The following is a 17,722-nucleotide window of genomic DNA, read 5'->3' on the forward strand; positions in this document are numbered from 1 at the left end:
AAATCAAGAAAATCAATTCTTATTATACCTTTACCAAAATATTAATGTCTCTCTTTTCCTCCAGAAGGTGATAAATTACATTAATTTTGTATAAAATATTTCATTAATAAAAGTGAGAAGGAGAAATCAATTCTCCCACTTAAAGAACATTAATACTGTGACAACCTCAAAACTAATTACACTGAGTTTGTTAAACATTTTGAGGAACACAGAAGTAAAATGACAAATTATTTCCATTACAAAGCTTATATTCTGATAAATACTTAAGACAAAAATAATTCAATTAATACTACAATATGACTAAAAGATATTAAAATCTTTTATAATACTGAGAGCTCTATCCAGCTACCACAGAAATGAGTAGAAATGACTTACGGTTGCATCGTTTTTGTACAAATCGTAATTTGCATGCTGTTCTGTAAGTTGATAGTCGTATGACATCAAAATTCTGAGCACCTGAAAAAGGGACAAATAAAAAATGTTCAACTGGATTTAACATTTAATTTCTAAACGCTAGAAAGTGACTCCATTCCACTGTGTTGCCACGGTATACAAAATGTCAATTAGGCCTTCTTCTGATAAAAATGGAGGGAGGACGGGTTAGGAAACACCTTCTGTATGCCTGCTACATGCCAGGCATTCTGCCAACAGTGTTGCCAACATTATCCCATCTTCTAGCCTAAGAAAACTCTGAGGGAAGGAATACTCGTGTCTTGAGTGAATGAACTACATGATTAGAATAGGGGAGCAGGTGGTATAGCAGGAAAGATCCTAGCCTAGAGTCAGGAAAGCTAAATTCCAGCCCCAGCCTGGCCACCTGTGACCATGTTACGTACGTCTTCTCAGCTTCGGTGTAAAATGAAGGAGCTCAACCAGCTTACCTCTAAGTCCCCGTCCAGGACTGTAGCAGCCTGTATTTTTCTAAAATTGGCCACAACAGTATTTCCAGAGACGTATTTTATGTGTTTCTAGTACTTTGTCCCTCCCCATCAAGAACTAGAGATTATCTCCCTCCACTTGAATCTGAGCAGGACTTAGAACGTGACTGTGTATGAAAATAGATGATAAAAGATGGTACCACTTGATGTTCTCTCAGGATACTTGCTTGCCCTTAGAACACAGATGCCATGTTGTGAGGAAGCCCAGACTAGCTGACGTGGAGAGGCCACATAGACAGGCTCATATGCAGAGGAGCTGGATCCATCAGCTGAAAAATAGCACCAACTGCCAAACATGTAAGTGAGCAAGCCTTCAAATGACTCAGGTCCCAAGCCTTTGATCTTCCGGCTGAGACCCAGACATCATGAAGCAAAGTCAAGAAGACGTCAGCACTGGATGCTGTTCTAAGTCTAGATCCACAAAATGCACAAACAAAATAAATTGTTGCTGGAGGGTAAGTGATACACAGCCACCAGTAACTAGAACAAAGCCTAAAATTACATGTCTATAAATCAAACTTTGTTCTCATTTCCAAATTTGCTGTAAATGAAGTCTCCGTGAATTTAAAGGTCACTTTAGATAGCTCTGGCCCACAACATTAAGTTTTTTATTTCATCTATGTTGCCTTTACAAGATCTCACAGCAACTTTTGACTCAATAATGGGAAAGTGAATTGGCACAAATATTCTTCTAAAAATATTTACAAGCATCTTCCATTTCTGCTCATTTCACAGTATAGAAGGAAAAAAGGAAGAATTTTTAGATTTCCTGTTAAAGGAATGTTTACTGACTGAAAAGTGACAGGTTTCTCTTAGTCTCCCCTTCAATCACACTTTACCTTGATGTCATGATTAAAATTATTTCCTCCATTACCTGATTCTCACAAAATTTCTATCCTTCTATGTTATAAAGCCCTACTTTCTTTTTTAATATAAAAGCTTTATTGAAACATAATTCACATACCACACAATTCACCCATTTAAAGTGTACAGTTCAGTGGTCCTTACTATACACACAGGAGTTGTGTAATAATCACCATAATCAATTTACAACATTTATCACACCAAAAGGAAATCTTTTCCCTTTAGCAGCCACTTTGCCCACTATCTAATTGGGTTGTTATAAGAGTTCTTTATATATTGTAGATAGAAATCACAAGATATATGATTTGCAAGCATTTTTTTCCATTCTGTGGGTAGTCATTTCATTTTCTAGGTTGTGCTCATGGAAGCGCAAATGTTTATCATTGTGATGAAGTCCAGTCTTTTTTCTACTTGTTCATTTGTCACTTGTCCTTTTGGTGTAATGCCCAAGAAAGCTTTGCCTAATTCAAGGTAAAGAAGATTTATACCTATGTTGCTTCTAGGAGTTTTATAGTTTTAGCTCTTATATTTAGGTCTATAATACTTTTTTAAATTATTTGGTTTTTAATGACATGTATTGATTGTACATATTTATGGAATACAGTTATATTTCAATATATGTACACAAAGTTTGATGATCAAATCATGGTAATTAGCATATGCATCATCACAAAAACTTATCATTTTTTTGTGATGACAGAATTTGAGCCATTCTGAGTTCATTTGTTATATGGTGTGAGGTAGGGATCTAAATTTGTTCTTTTGCATATAGATATCCAGTTGTCCCAGCACCATTTGTTCAAAAGACTATTCTTTTCTCACTGAATAGTCTTGGCACTCTTGTTAAAAATTAACTGACCACAGATATATGTATTTAATTCCAGACTTTCAATTCTATCCCATTGATTATATACCTATCCCTATGCCAGATTACTGTAGCTCTGTAGTAAGTTCTGATGTTGGAAAGTGTGAGTCTTCCGACTTTGTTGTTCTTTTTCAAGATTGTTTTAGCTATTCGTGGTCCCTTGAGTTTGCATATGAATTTTAGGATCAGCCCATCCATTTCTGCAAAGAAGCCAGTGGAATTTTAATGAGGGTTACACTGAATCTGTGGATCAATTTAGGAAATATTGTCATCTTAACAAAGTTAAGTCTTTTAGTCCATTAACACAGAATGTCTATTTATTTAGGTCTTCCTTAATTTCTTTTGACAGTGTTTTGTAGTTTTCAGAGTATAAGTTTTACACTTTTTTGTTAAACTAAATAGGAATCATTAAATATTAATTTGTCAAAAAACAAACCAATAGTTCAAAGAAAGAATGCTGACAAATGTTCAAAGGCATTTAATAAATAACCTGTCATTAAATCACTGCAAGTAATTTTAATGTCTACACATCTATTTTTATAAAACACTTTTAAAGGAAATACTGACAAAACTAATAAAAATGGCTAGAAAAAGGAAGTTCCAACCCCAAGTAAGAAACAGAAAGATTACTAATCTGATTGGTCAGATTGTGGGGCATTTATTAGGCCATGTCTGCTAGTGGAGAATTACAGGAAAAAATCAGTGCACCTGGTATTACTCACTCTCTTCAGACCCTTTCTCCAGTGCAGAGTCAGATTTGGGTACTGCAATAAATGAAACAGAGCAAGAACCACAAAAGTCCAAACCTATCTAGTTTAGGAAAATGAGAAACTCCAAATGCTCCTGCCCAGTTTGCCAGAGATCTCTACACTGAAGTTTCAGGTACTAGTCAAGAATCAAGTGTCACTCTGCTTTCCTTTGCCATTGCTCTTGTGAAAATACATCAGTCTAAAACCCAGTGAGGAAAAGGTACAGATATGAGTAGGATGGCACTGAATTCTGAAATTCTAGACAGCTCTAGCCAGAATATCATTTTTAAAAATCTAATAGCAGTCCAAATCCCAAAATAATTTCTAAAAGTTAAGTTATAATCAACAACCTTAAACTTTATTAAAATCTTATGTAACAACATCCTACCCATCAGGTTCTAAAACTTCCCACATGTCTACCTTCTTCTGGAGCAATCATTCTGGTTTCCTTAAACAGAATCCTCCTACACCACTTCTAAGGATAGTCTTTACTTTTTTTAATACTTCCCTTATGTAAATGTCAGGTTGACTTCCTGACTGTAAAATATGGTAGTTTGGCACATAAAAAATACAACAGAAAGCCCCCAGTAAAGAAACTGAAAATGATCATGTTATCTTTTGGGGCTTCTGAATAGAAGTGATTACTCTTCACTACGTTATAAGAAATACAGTAAAGCATCACTTTAATACTAACATCACAATATGTTTTAAACTTTTTAAGAAATAATGCAAAAGGTACCAACAACACAGGCAGAACTCTAGCCCCAGTTGGAGAGCTCAGTGACGCTCCTGGGCAGACAGGGGACAATATGAGGACACCAGTTACCCAAGAGGTGTGGGAGAAAAATGGAAAAAGGATAAGAAGACATTAACCCTTCTTTCTACATTACAGCTCTCCTCATTCATGACAATGAGATATGAATGTTATATACTATAACCAAATACCAAGGAAAGCAAAGAGTCAAATGGAAAATATTACTGTATCTGCTTATATGAGAAGCTTAAATTTCTATTAAAAATGCTACTCCAGCCATAAAGAAAAACCCTGAGAACAGCACTGGACTATTTTTTAAAAGCCACTCTTTGCAAAACTCCACAACTACTTCTAAAACATTTCTTATTTGGGATATCAGCCTGAAACTGATCCCCACTCACAGCTTCCTATATTTCAAGTAAGTGTATTTCCACTAAGAAGGATGCAGTTCTATTCTGTTAAAATGTTGAAGAAAAATGCAATCTCAGATGAAATTTTAGTCACTGCAAGTGCTTCCTTTGACTTCAGGGCAAGGGAACAGTTCTAGGGGAATGACAAATGTGAAAGCCAGATCAATTTCATGGTCTTTTTATAAGTAAGGAGACATAAATAATAAATAACAGAGAGAGAAGTAACAGCCAACATGTGTGTGGTGACAGGATATGAAGCTAAATGTGCTAACTGCAATCACAGTGGGAGACAGTGACGTGATTCTAAGGATTAATTAACACCACCTGATCATAAGCAACGCCTGGACACGATGCTAAATGTATAGAATCCCAGGCCCCACTCCACATCTACTTACTGAATCAAAATCAAAAAAACCTGGAATCCTCATTTTTAGTAAGTGCTCCAAGAGAGCCTTATATCAAAGCTAGATTCAGGAAGCACAGGACTCCAGCTCAACTAAAAGGTCTGGACACCATCAAATCAGTTTGGACTACATGTAATTACCCAGACGTGCCAGGCCCTCTCATCTCTGAGCCTTTGGAAGTGCTACTGCTCCAGCCTTCCTTCACCACCTCATCAGACTGACTCAGCCCAGACATCGCTTCTCCTAGATCCTCCTGCATCCACATGCTTCCCCCATCATGGCTCCAACTGCTCTATCATTACTTCTTTCCATCTCCAGGAAGTTAGGCTTCATGAAGGCAGAAACCATTTGTTATTATTCTTCACTACTGTACTCGTATGCCTAAAACCAGGACATAATAAAACTAGCAGCTGAAACATGTATTGAGTGAATAAATAAGTGAAAATTAAGAAAGTCTGTGTAGCAGAAGGTACAAAAAACTCTGATCTGTTTTCTCCCAAAAATAAAGTCAAAAGGTTAGACAAACTATAGATAAAATTTTGGACACTAGTAAAGAAAGGCTGATAGAGGGAGATGATAAAAGTAGTGGGGAAGCCAATTCCTTGTTCCGTGCACAACCCATCTATGCTTTTAGCTTCCTTCAGGTAGGGCAGAGGACTTCACACTTGGTTCCAAGGAGCCACAGAGTTGGTGAGGTGCTCAGCAAGCCAATGGAGACGCAAGGAAGGAAATGTATTTTGCTGAAAAAGGAATCTAAATGCGGAGAAGAGGGATGGGGGAGAGAAGACAGAGAAAGGGCAGAAGAGTTTATAGACCTGGTAGATATAAGTATAATAACATTTCCGAATTGACTGAAAACTTTAACGAGCATTTCTAATAAAAAAAATTTTTCAAAATTATATTAGTCCAAATAAGTAACATAAATGACTTCCTTATTTTTTTCTCCACAGTAGGAATAAGTTTCTGGGGAACGGAATTCAGCCAGAGGTCCCAACGGAGAGGAAGGTACAGATAAAAACAAGACCCTGAAGGGTGACTCCCTCATGGGTGAAGCACGAAGAAAAAGTTCCCCAAAGAGAAATGGTGGGGACACAGCGCTGACTCCCCATAGATTTAGATTTAAATTTATCTGGATTTCACAGAAAAAAATAACAGCAAGCAAAGAAAGTGATAACCAAATGGATTGGATTTCACAAAAATTGATTATACAAAATGACAAAGTCGAATTTGTGGAGTTAAAAAAATAATACTAAAAATACCATATATTTCACAAAGGAGGTACTCTAAAACATTCTAATATTCTTGTATTACTTTGAACAAAGTTATAAATATTGATAAATTTTGGACTTCATTGTAATTGCTGTTAAAATTTCTAGGATAACCACAGAAAGAATAGAAAAAGAATATATGAGGGTACTTCAAAAAGTTCATGCAAAGATTCATATTATCTTTTAATTCTATTTTTCCAAGAACTATTTGAAGTACCCTTATATAACTCACAAACAAGTAGAGGGAAAGAGTGGAATGGAAGAAAGGTCAATTCATCTAAAAGAAGGCACCAAAGGAAGAAAAAAACAATGAAAGGACAAAACTGAAGCACAAAATAAGATGAAAAAATAAAATATAGGGGCATTTGTTAAAAAAGTAAAACAGAATAAACAAGGCATAGATTGTCACTTTTTAAAAAATAATCAAACTTATGCTATTTACAGGAGACATAAAACATAAGGATTCAGAACATTTTAAAGTAAAAGACTGAAAAAATATATATTGTACTAGGCATACTTACCAAAGGAAAGCTAGTATAGCTATATTAATATACAACAAAATAGACTTTCAAGCAAAAGTATCACTAGGGAAAGAAGGGTACCTATATAATGACAAAGATTCAATTTCCTAAGTAGACAACACTTGAAAGGTGTATGCATCTAAGAACTACAGCTTCAAAACACCAACAGAACTCTAGGGAAAAAATTTTAAATCCACAATCAAAGCAGAGATTTTTAACATCTTTCAGCAATTAAGATCAAGCAATCAAATGACTAAGGACAAAAGAGATTTTAAGAAAATATGCAATAAGCTTGATCTAAATAATGCAGAACACATATATATTATTTTTAAGCACTCACGGAATATTTAGAAAAACATAGAATATAAAATAGCAACAAATTCAAAGATTCTAGATCATCCCTCATTTCCTGATCCATAACCTAATAAAACTTATTTAATTAAAGCATTTGCAAGTTTAAAAGAATACTTGTAAATAATTCATAATTGAAGTAACACAAAGAATTGATCATGAAAATAGTATATATCAGAACACCTGGGATATTAAAAAAAAAATCACAGTAAAGTTTACTCTTAAATGCTTACATAAGAAAGAGGAAAAGTCTGAAAATAATGGCTTTTTTTTTTTATTTTATTTTGTCGATATACATTGTAACTGATTATTGCTCCCCATCACCAAGACCTCCCTCCCTTTTCCCTCCCCCTCCCCCCAACAATGTCCTTTCTGTTTGCTTGTCGTATCAACTTCAAATAATTGTGGTTGTTATATCTTCTTCCCCCCCCCCCGGTTTTTGTGTGTGTGTGTGTGTGTGTGTGTGTGTGTGTGTGTGTGTGTGTGTGAGAATTTATATATTAATTTTTAGCTCCCACCAATAAGTGAGAACATGTGGTATTTCTCTTTCTGTGCCTGACTTGTTTCACTTAATATAATTCTCTCAAGGTCCATCCATGTTGTTGCAAATGGCAGTATTTCATTCGTTTTTATAGCTGAGTAGTATTCCATTGTGTAGATGTACCACATTTTCCGTATCCACTCATCTGATGATGGACATTTGGGCTGGTTCCAACTCTTGGCTATTGTAAAGAGTGCTGCGATAAACATTGGGGAACAGGTAAACCTTCGACTTGATGATTTCCATTCCTCTGGGTATATTCCCAACAGTGGGATAGCTGGGTCGTATGGTAGATCTATCTGCAATTGTTTGAGGAACCTCCATACCATTTTCCATAGAGGCTGCACCATTTTGCAGTCCCACCAACAATGTATGAGAGTTCCTTTTTCTCCGCAGCCTTGCCAGCATTTATCGTTCAGAGTCTTTTGGATTTTAGCCATCCTAATTGGGGTTAGATGGTATCTCAATGTGGTTTTGATTTACATTTCCCGGATGCTGAGTGATGTTGAGCATTTTTTCATATGTCTGTTGGCCATTTGTATATCTTCCTTAGAGAAATGCCTACTTAGCTCTTTTGCCCATTTTTTAATTGGGTTGCTTGTTTTCTTCGTGTAAAGTTGTTTGAGTTCCTTATATATTCTGGATATTAATCCTTTGTCAGATGTATATTTTGCAAATATTTCTCCCACTCTGTTGGTTGTCTTTTAACTCTGTTAATTGTTTCTTTTGCTGTGCAGAAGCTCTTTAGTTTGATATAATCCCATTTGTTTATTTTTCCTTTGGTTGCCCGTGCTTTTGGTGTCGTATTCACGAAGTCTGTGCCCAGTCCTATTTCCTGAAGTGTTTCTCCTATGTTTTCTTTAAGAAGTTTTATTGTTTCAGGGTGTATATTTAAATCCTTAATCCATTTTGAGTTGATTTTAGTATACGGTGAGAGGTATGGATCTAGTTTCATTCTCCTGCATATGGATATCCAGTTATCCCAGCACCATTTGCTGAAGAGGCAGTCCCTTCCCCAGTGAATAGGCTTGGTGCCTTTGTCAAAGATCAGATGGCAGTAAGTGTGTGGGTTGATTTCTGGATTCTCTATTCTATTCCATTGGTCAGTGTGTCTGTTTTTATGCCAGTACCATACTGTTTTGGTTATTATAGCTTTGTAGTATAGCTTAAAGTCAGGTAGTGTTAAGCCTCCAGCTTTATTTTTTTTGCTCAGCATTGCTTTGGCTATGCGTGGTCTTTTATTGTTCCATATAAATGTCTGGATAGTTTTTTCCATTTCTGAGAAAAATGTCTTTGGAATTTTGATGGGGATTGCATTGAATTTGTGTATCACTTTGGGTAGTATGGACATTTTCACTATGTTGATTCTTCCAATCCAAGAGCATGGGATATCTTTCCATCTTCTTGTATCCTCTCTAATTTCTCTCAGCAGTGGTTTGTAGTTCTCATTATAGAGATTTTTCACCTCCTTGGTTAACTCAATTCCTAAGTATTTTATTTTTTTGGTGGCTATTGTAAATGGGCAGGCTTTCTTGATTTCTCCTTCTGCATGTTCACTATTGGAGAAAAGAAATGCTACTGATTTTTGTGTGTTGATTTTGTATCCTGCTACTGTGCTGAAATCATTTATCAATTCCAACAGTTTTTTTGTAGAGGTTTTAGGCTCTTTGATATATAGGATCATGTCATCTGCAAACAGGGACAGTTTGACTTCATCTTTTCCAATCTGGATGCCCTTTATTACCTTCTCTTCTCTGATTGCTCTGGCTAGTACTTCCAACACTATGTTGAATAGGAGTGGTGAGAGTGGGCATCCTTGTCTAGTTCCTGTTCTTAAAGGAAAAGCTTTCAGCTTTTCCCCATTCAGGATGATATTGGCTGTGGGTTTGGCATATATGGCTTTAATTATGTTGAGATACTTTCCCTCTATACCTAACTTATAGAGGGTCTTTGTCATGAATGAGTGCTGAACTTTATCAAATGCTTTTTCAGCATCTATAGAGATGATCATATGGTCCTTGTGTTTGAGTTTATTAATATGGTGTATCACATTTATTGGTTTGCATATGTTGAACCAACCTTGCATCCCTGGGATGAATCCCACTTGATCGTGATGAATAATTTTTCGTATATGTTGCTGTATTCTGTTTGCTAGTATTTTAGTGAGGATTTTTGCATCTATATTCATCAAGGATATCGGCCTGTAGTTTTCTTTTTTGGTTATATCTTTACCTGGTTTTGGTATCAGGATGATGTTTGCTTCATAGAATGAGTTTGGGAGATTTGCGTCCGTTTCAATCTTTTGGAATAGTTTGTAAAGAATCGGTGTCAATTCCTCTTTGAATGTTTGGTAAAATTCTGCTGTGAATCCATCTGGTCCTGGGCTTTTCTTTGTTGGGAGCCTTCTGATAACAGCTTCAATCTCCTTTATTGTTATTGGTCTGTTCAAATTTTCTACGTCTTCACGGTTCAGTGCTGGGAGCTTGTGTGTGTCCAGAAATTTATCCATTTCCTCCAGATTTTCAAATTTGTTGCTGTATAGTTGTTTATAGTAGTCTCGAATGATTCCTTGTATTTCAGATGAATCAGTTGTAATATCGCCTTTTTCATTTCTAATTTTTGTTATTTGAGTCTTCTCTCTTCTTTTTTTTGTTAGCCATGCTAACGGTTTGTCAATTTTATTTATCTTTTCAAAAAACCAACTTTTTGTTTCGTTGATCTTTTGAATTGTTTTTTGGTTTTCAATTTCATTAATTTCTGCTCTGATCTTAATGATTTCTTTCCGTCTGCTAACTTTAGGTTTGGATTGTTCTTGTTTTTCTAGTTCTTTAAGGTGAAGTGTTAGGTTGTTCACTTGCCATCCTTTGATTCTTCTGACGTGAGCATTTAATGCAATAAATTTCCCCCCTAGTACTGCTTTTGCAGTATCCCACAGGTTTTGGTATGATGTATCATTATTTTCATTAGTTTCAATAAATTTTTTGATTTCCTGCTTGATTTCCTCTTGGACCCATATGTCATTAAGTAGAATGCTGTTTAATTTCCATGTGTTTGTATAGTTTCCAGAGTTTCGTTTGTTATTAATTTCTAGTTTTAATCCATTGTGGTCTGAGAAGATACATGGGATAATTGCAATTTTTTTGAATTTATTGAGACTTGATTTGTGACCTAATATGTGATCTATCCTGGAGAATGATCCATGTGCTGATGAGAAGAATGAATATTCTGAGGTTGTTGGGTGGAATGTTCTGTAGATATCTGCCAATTCCAATTGGTCTAGAGTCTTGTTTAGATCTTGTGTTTCTCTACTGATTCTTTGCCTAGATGATCTGTCTAATATTGACAGTGGGGTGTTCAGGTCCCCTGCTATTATGGTATTAGTGTCTATTTCCTTCTTTAGGTCTAATAGAGTTTGTTTTATAAATCTGGCTGCTCCAACATTGGGTGCGTACATATTTATGATTGTTATGTCTTCTTGATGCATCAGTCCTTTTATCATTAAGTAGTGTCCCTCATTGTCTATTTTTATGGTTTTTACTTTAAAGTCTATTTTGTCAGATATAAGAATAGCTACTCCAGCTCGTTTTTCTTTTCTGTTTGCATGGTAAATCTTTTTCCATCCTTTCACTCTTAGTCTATGTGAATCTTTATGGGTGAGGTGGGTCTCTTGTAGGCAGCATATAGTTAGGTCCTGCTTTTTGATCCAGTCAGCCAGTCTGTGTCTTTTAATTGGGGAATTTAATCCTTTTACATTAAGAGTTGTTATTGAAAGGTGTTGATTTATTGCTAGCATTTTATTGGTTGTTTGGTTGTCTTAGGTTTCTTTTGTTCCTTGCTTTCTGATTTACTGTTTGCTTTCTTTGTTTGTTGGTTCCTTAGGTTGTAGATAGTGTTTTTGTTGGCTTGTTTTCTCTTCATGAATGCCATTTTTATTATACTAGTGGGTTTAGATTTTTCTTGGGTTTTTATGGCAGTGGTAGTTATTTTTCAGGAACCAAACCCAGTACTCCCTTGAGGATTTCTTGTAAGGGTGGTCGTGTGGTAGTGAACTCCCGCAGTTTTTGTTTGTCTGAGAAATATACTATTTGCCCCTCATTTCGGAAGGATAGCCTTGCAGGGTAGAGTATTCTTGGCTGGCAATCTTTGTCTTTTAGTATTTTGAAAATATCATCCCATTCCTTTCTGGCTTTTAGGGTTTGTGATGAAAAGTCTGATGTTAGCCTGATTGCGGCTCCCTTATAGGTCACGTGCTGCTTCTCTCTTGCAGCTTTTAAGATTCTCTCTTTGTCTCTGAGTTTTGCCAATTTGACTCTAACATGTCTTGGAGAAGGCCTTTTTGGGTTGAATACGTTTGGAGATCGTTGAGCTTCCTGGATCTGAAGATCTGTGATTTTTCCTATACCTGGGAAGTTTTCTGCCACTATTTTGTTGAATATGTTTTCAATGGAATCTCCATTTTCCTCCCCTTCTGGAATACCCATGACTCAGATATTTGAGCGCTTGAGGTTGTCTGATATCTCTCTCAGATTTTCTTCCATGTCCTTGATTCTTTTTTCTTTCTTTTTGTCTGCTTGTGTTATTTCAAACAGCCCATCTTCAAGTTCAGAGGTTCTCTCTTCAACTTCGACAAGCCTGATGGTTAAACTCTCTGTTGTGTTTTTTATTTCGCTGAATAACTTCTTCAGTTCAGCAAGTTCTGCTACATTTTTTTTCAGGACATTGATTTCCTTGTTCATTTCCTCTTTCAGATCCTGTATACTTTTCCTCATTTCATCATGATGTCTAGCTGAGTTTTCTTGTATCTCATTCAGTTTCCTTAGAATTATCACTCGAAATTCCTTGTCAGTTATTTCAAGGGCTTCTTGTTCTATAGGATCTAGAGTTTGAGATTTATTAATTTTTGGTGGTGTACTTTCTTGATTTTCTGTATTTCTGGTATCTTTTTTTTGGTGTTTATTCATTGTGGCAGGGGGTTTCGCAGTCCACCGGTTTGAGACTAATGACTAACTAGGATGTTGCTGTGGTTGCCAATTTGGTATGGCTCCCTCCGTGACTGCTCAGTTGGCCTCTAGTGCCTTGTGTGTGTGGTTGCCTCAGGTCTTGGGCTTCTCCGGGGAGCCACCTTTCCGGTCAGCTTGGACTGTGCTGGGCTGGTGGATCACGTACCACAGGGTGTGTGATCTCAGTTGAGCTTCCACTTCCTGTGCAGGACTTCTCCCCGTTCCGTGTGCTCTGGCCCAGGCTGTTGGATCGTGCAGTGGCGACCCCACAGGGTGTGTGGTTTCTGTCGAGTCTCCGCCTCCCTGGCCGCACGTCTCCCCCCTCTGTGCGCACTGTGGTGGGCTGGGGCGTGTCTTCTGCACCCCTTGTCTATCAGCTGGGCCTTCAAGACCCTGCTCAGCACCGCCTCGCCCAGGAAGTCTACCAGGTTTCTGCTAGGCACAGACGACTGGTCTCTCTGGGTGCCTTTGTAGCACTGTGTAGATCTTTCTCGGGTCTGTTCACCTTTGTATCCCCCCGGTATAAACCGAGTCTAGCGCCCGCCTGCAGCCTGCTCTCCGGCAGGTTCAAGCGGACCTGGGAACTCTCCTACCACACTATTCCCAACCAAAAATTCGTTAGGCTTTTGTCCAAACTGGTGGCCGCAGAGATGGTATCTGCCTCCCAGTAACAGGAAGTTTACCGGGGGCCGGAGTCCAGGGTGTGGTGGAGTGACAGTCGGCCCGCCCGTACTTCCTTGCCCTCCCAACACTGGCTGGGGACGCCCCACGCCACCAGCCCCGCCAGAGAACCAGGGAGGGAGTGGGAGAGGAGGCCGGCCGGCAGGCTCCGGAAAGCCCTGCGCTGGGCCAAGCAAGTGGGAGGGCTCAGTGATGGCCGAGCAGGGCGGAACTGCCCGCACCTGGGAAAATGGAGGCAGCACCGGGGCAGTGAGTGGCCTGGTGGTGCAGGTGGGAGCCAGGTAGGCATCCGCCCCCCGAACAGAACTGAGCCAAGGGTCGCTCACAGGGTTGTGCCAGGTTGGGTGCTCACTCTCTGTCTCTGGTTTGTCGCCTTCCGAGTTCTCGGCCACTGCCGCCTCGGGCTGTTCAGTCGCGGCGCGGCTCGGGCGCTCCCAGGAATCTTCTTTAATGCCGGCCTGAAACCTCGAATCCTGAATAGAGCAGCTGGCCGCCTTCAGCGCGGCCCCAGCCTCCGGGATCCTGTCTGCACCTACAGCAGCCCTGGTGCCGTGTTCCCTGTTTCGAGACTCGCTTTTGCAGCTAAGAAACAGTTCTTTTCCTGCTCCACACTTCAAAGCTGTTGCCTGTAAATGAGGCAGCCTCTCCTGCTGGGGGCAAAGTGGCGGTCACCCCCCATGACCGGCCAGCAGCAGCGGTCCTCCCTTAAGAGATGGCAAGAGGAAGGTCCACAAGTTTCCCGGCTGCCTGAGGTCCAGTGGCCGCCTTTTCCACCTCAGCTACTCCGCGCCAGCCGCCGCAGCCACCGCCATCTTGAAACCCCCAATAATGGCTTTTTAATCTAACATAACAAGTTAGAAAAAGAACAATAGAATTTCCTAAAATAGAAGAAAATAATATAACAGCACAAAATAATGAGGTAGAAAACAAAGATACATAGAGAGGACCAATAAAGTAAAAAGTCAGTCCCTTGAAAAGACTAATAAAACTGGCAAACTTTAGAAAAGACAAAATAAAGGGCTGACCCCGTGGCGCACTCGGGAGAGTGCAGCGCTGGGAGCGCAGCAGTGCTCCCGCCGTGGGTTCAGATCCTATATAAGGATGGCCGGTGCACTCACTGGCTGAGCACGGTACGGCCGGTCACAAAAAGACTAAAAAAAAAGAAAAGAAAAGAAAAGAAAAGAAAAGACAAAATAAAATCAGAATCTCTGAGCACGGAGGCCTGGAATCATGTATTTTGTAGCATCAACTGGAGAGCTTGTACTTTAGCTCCAGAGTTGAGGACTACTGTTCTAACCTGTTACCCTTCATTTTTCTTAGTAATTTTATACCACGTAAGAATCATAAACTATCAAATTATTTCTATGAAATTTATTCCATTCTTCCTTTAATAAATACTTATCATGTTACTAGGGCTACTATGATAAACAAATGTGATCCTTATTCTCATGGTGCTTAGTGTCTAAAAGAGAAATATTTTTTTTTAATTATTTTTTTTATTTTTTTATTTTTTTATTTTTTTTTTTAATTTTATATTGTCGATATACATTGTGGCTGATTATTGCTCCCCATCACCACAACCTCCCTCCCTTCTCCCTCCCCCCTCCCCCCCAACAATGTCCTTTCTGTTTGCTTGTCGTATCAACTTCAAATAATTGTGGTTGTTATATCTTCTTCCCCCCCCCCCCCGGTTTTTGTGTGTGTGTGTGTGTGTGTGAATTTATATATTAATTTTTAGCTCCCACCAATAAGTGAGAACATGTGGTATTTCTCTTTCTGTGCCTGACTTGTTTCACTTAATATAATTCTCTCAAGGAACATCCATGTTGTTGCAAATGGCAGTATTCCATTCGTTTTTATAGCTGAGTAGTATTCCATTGTGTAGATGTACCACATTTTCCGTATCCACTCATCCGATGATGGGCATTTGGGCTGGTTCCAACTCTTGGCTATTGTAAAGAGTGCTGCGATAAACATTGGGAAACAGGTATACCTTCGACTTGATGATTTCCATTCCTCTGGGTATATACCCAACAGTGGGATAGCTGGATCGTATGGTAGATCTATCTGCAATTGTTTGAGGAACCTCCATACCATTTTCCATAGAGGCTGCACCATTTTGCAGTCCCACCAACAATGTATGAGAGTTCCTTTTTCTCCGCAGCCTCGCCAGCATTTATCGTTCATAGTCTTTTGGATTTTAGCCATCCTAACTGGGGTTAGATGGTATCTCAATGTGGTTTTGATTTGCATTTCCCGGATGCTGAGTGATGCTGAGCATTTTTTCATATGTCTGTTGGCCATTTGGATATCTTCCTTAGAGAAATGCCTACTTAGCTCTTTTGCCCATTTTTTAATCGGGTTGTTTGTTTTCTTCTTGTACAGTTGTTTGAGTTCCTTATATATTCTGGATATTAATCCTTTGTCAGATATATATTTTGCAAATATTTTCTCCCACTCTGTTGGTTGTCTTTTAACTCTTTTAATTGTGTCTTTTGCTGTGCAGAAGCTTTTTAGTTTGATATAATCCCATTTGTTTATTTTTCCTTTGGTTGCCCGTGCTTTTGGGGTCGTATTCATGAAGTCTGTGCCCAGTCCTATTTCCTGAAGTGTTTCTCCTATGTTTTCTTTAAGAAGTTTTATTGTTTCAGGGTGTATATTTAAATCCTTAATCCATTTTGAGTTGATTTTAGTATACGGCGAGAGGTATGGATCTAGTTTCATTCTCCTGCATATGGATATCCAGTTATCCCAGCACCATTTGCTGAAGAGGCAGTCCCTTCCCCAGTGAATAGGCTTGGTGCCTTTGTCAAAGATCAGCTGACAGTAAGTGTGTGGGTTGATTTCTGGATTCTCTATTCTATTCCATTGGTCAGTGTGTCTGTTTTTATGCCAGTACCATACTGTTTTGGTTATTATAGCTTTGTAGTATAGCTTAAAGTCAGGTAGTGTTATGCCCCAGCTTTATTTGTTTTGCTCAGCATTGCTTTGGCTATGCGTGGTCTTTTATTGTTCCATATAAATGTCTGGATAGTTTTTTCCATTTCTGAGAAAAATGTCTTTGGAATTTTGATGGGGATTGCATTGAATTTGTGTATCACTTTGGGTAGTATGGACATTTTCACTATGTTGATTCTTCCAATCCAAGAGCATGGGATATCTTTCCATCTTCTTGTATCCTCTCTAATTTCTCTCAGCAGTGGTTTGTAGTTCTCATTATAGAGATTTTTCACCTCCTTGGTTAACTCAATTCCTAAGTATTTTATTTTTTTGGTGGCTATTGTAAATGGGCAGGCTTTCTTGATTTCTCCTTCTGCATGTTCACTATTGGAGAAAAGAAATGCTACTGATTTTTGTGTGTTGATTTTGTATCCTGCTACTGTGCTGAAATCATTTATCAATTCCAACAGTTTTTTTGTAGAGGTTTTAGGCTCTTCGATATATAGGATCATGTCATCTGCAAACAGGGACAGTTTGACTTCATCTTTTCCAATCTGGATGCCCTTTATTACCTTCTCTTCTCTGATTGCTCTGGCTAGTACTTCCAACACTATGTTGAATAGGAGTGGTGAGAGTGGGCATCCTTGTCTAGTTCCTGTTCTTAAAGGAAAAGCTTTCAGCTTTTCCCCATTCAGGATGATATTGGCTGTGGGTTTGGCATATATGGCTTTAATTATGTTGAGATACTTTCCCTCTATACCTAACTTATAGAGGGTCTTTGTCATGAATGAGTGCTGAACTTTATCAAATGCTTTTTCAGCATCTATAGAGATGATCATATGGTCCTTGTGTTTGAGTTTATTAATATGGTGTATCACATTTATTGGTTTGCATATGTTGAACCAACCTTGCATCCCTGGGATGAATCCCACTTGATCGTGATGAATAATTTTACGTATGTGTTGCTGTATTCTGTTTGCTAGTAATTTAGTGAGGATTTTTGCATCTATATTCATCAAGGATATTGGCCTGTAGTTTTCTTTTTTGGTTATATCTTTACCTGGTTTTGGTATCAGGATGATGTTTGCTTCATAGAATGAGTTTGGGAGATTTGCGTCCGTTTCAATCTTTTGGAATAGTTTGTAAAGAATCGGTGTCAATTCCTGTTTGAATGTTTGGTAAAATTCTGCTGTGAATCCATCTGGTCCTGGGCTTTTCTTTGTTGGGAGCCTACTGATAACAGCTTCAATCTCCTTTATTGTTATTGGTCTGTTCAAATTTTCTACGTCTTCACGGTTCAGTGTTGGGAGCTTGTGTGTGTCCAGAAATTTATCCATTTCCTCCAGATTTTCAAACTTGTTGGCGTATAGTTGTTTATAGTAGTCTCGAATGATTCCTTGTATTTCAGATGAATCAGTTGTAATATCGCCTTTTTC

At 38.3% G+C, this 17,722-nt stretch overlaps 1 protein-coding gene across 21 annotated transcripts in view; it reads right to left on the reverse strand.

The window, feature by feature from the left end:
- DTNB (dystrobrevin beta) overlaps positions 1 to 17,722 on the reverse strand; it is a 291,517-nt gene that overhangs the window by 243,073 nt on the left and 30,722 nt on the right. For all 21 annotated transcript variants that reach the window (XR_010021624.1, XM_063077635.1, XM_063077630.1 and 18 more), the window contains exon 3: positions 376 to 456. Coding sequence is in view for 20 of the 21 variants with exons in the window: in XM_063077635.1 (XP_062933705.1) it covers positions 376 to 456 (81 nt within the window). In the remaining variant the exon portion in view is untranslated. The remainder of the gene's footprint in view (positions 1 to 375; positions 457 to 17,722) is intronic.

This window comes from Cynocephalus volans, chromosome 14 (assembly GCF_027409185.1).
Source record: "Cynocephalus volans isolate mCynVol1 chromosome 14, mCynVol1.pri, whole genome shotgun sequence".
Classification (NCBI taxonomy): Eukaryota; Metazoa; Chordata; class Mammalia; order Dermoptera; family Cynocephalidae; genus Cynocephalus; species Cynocephalus volans.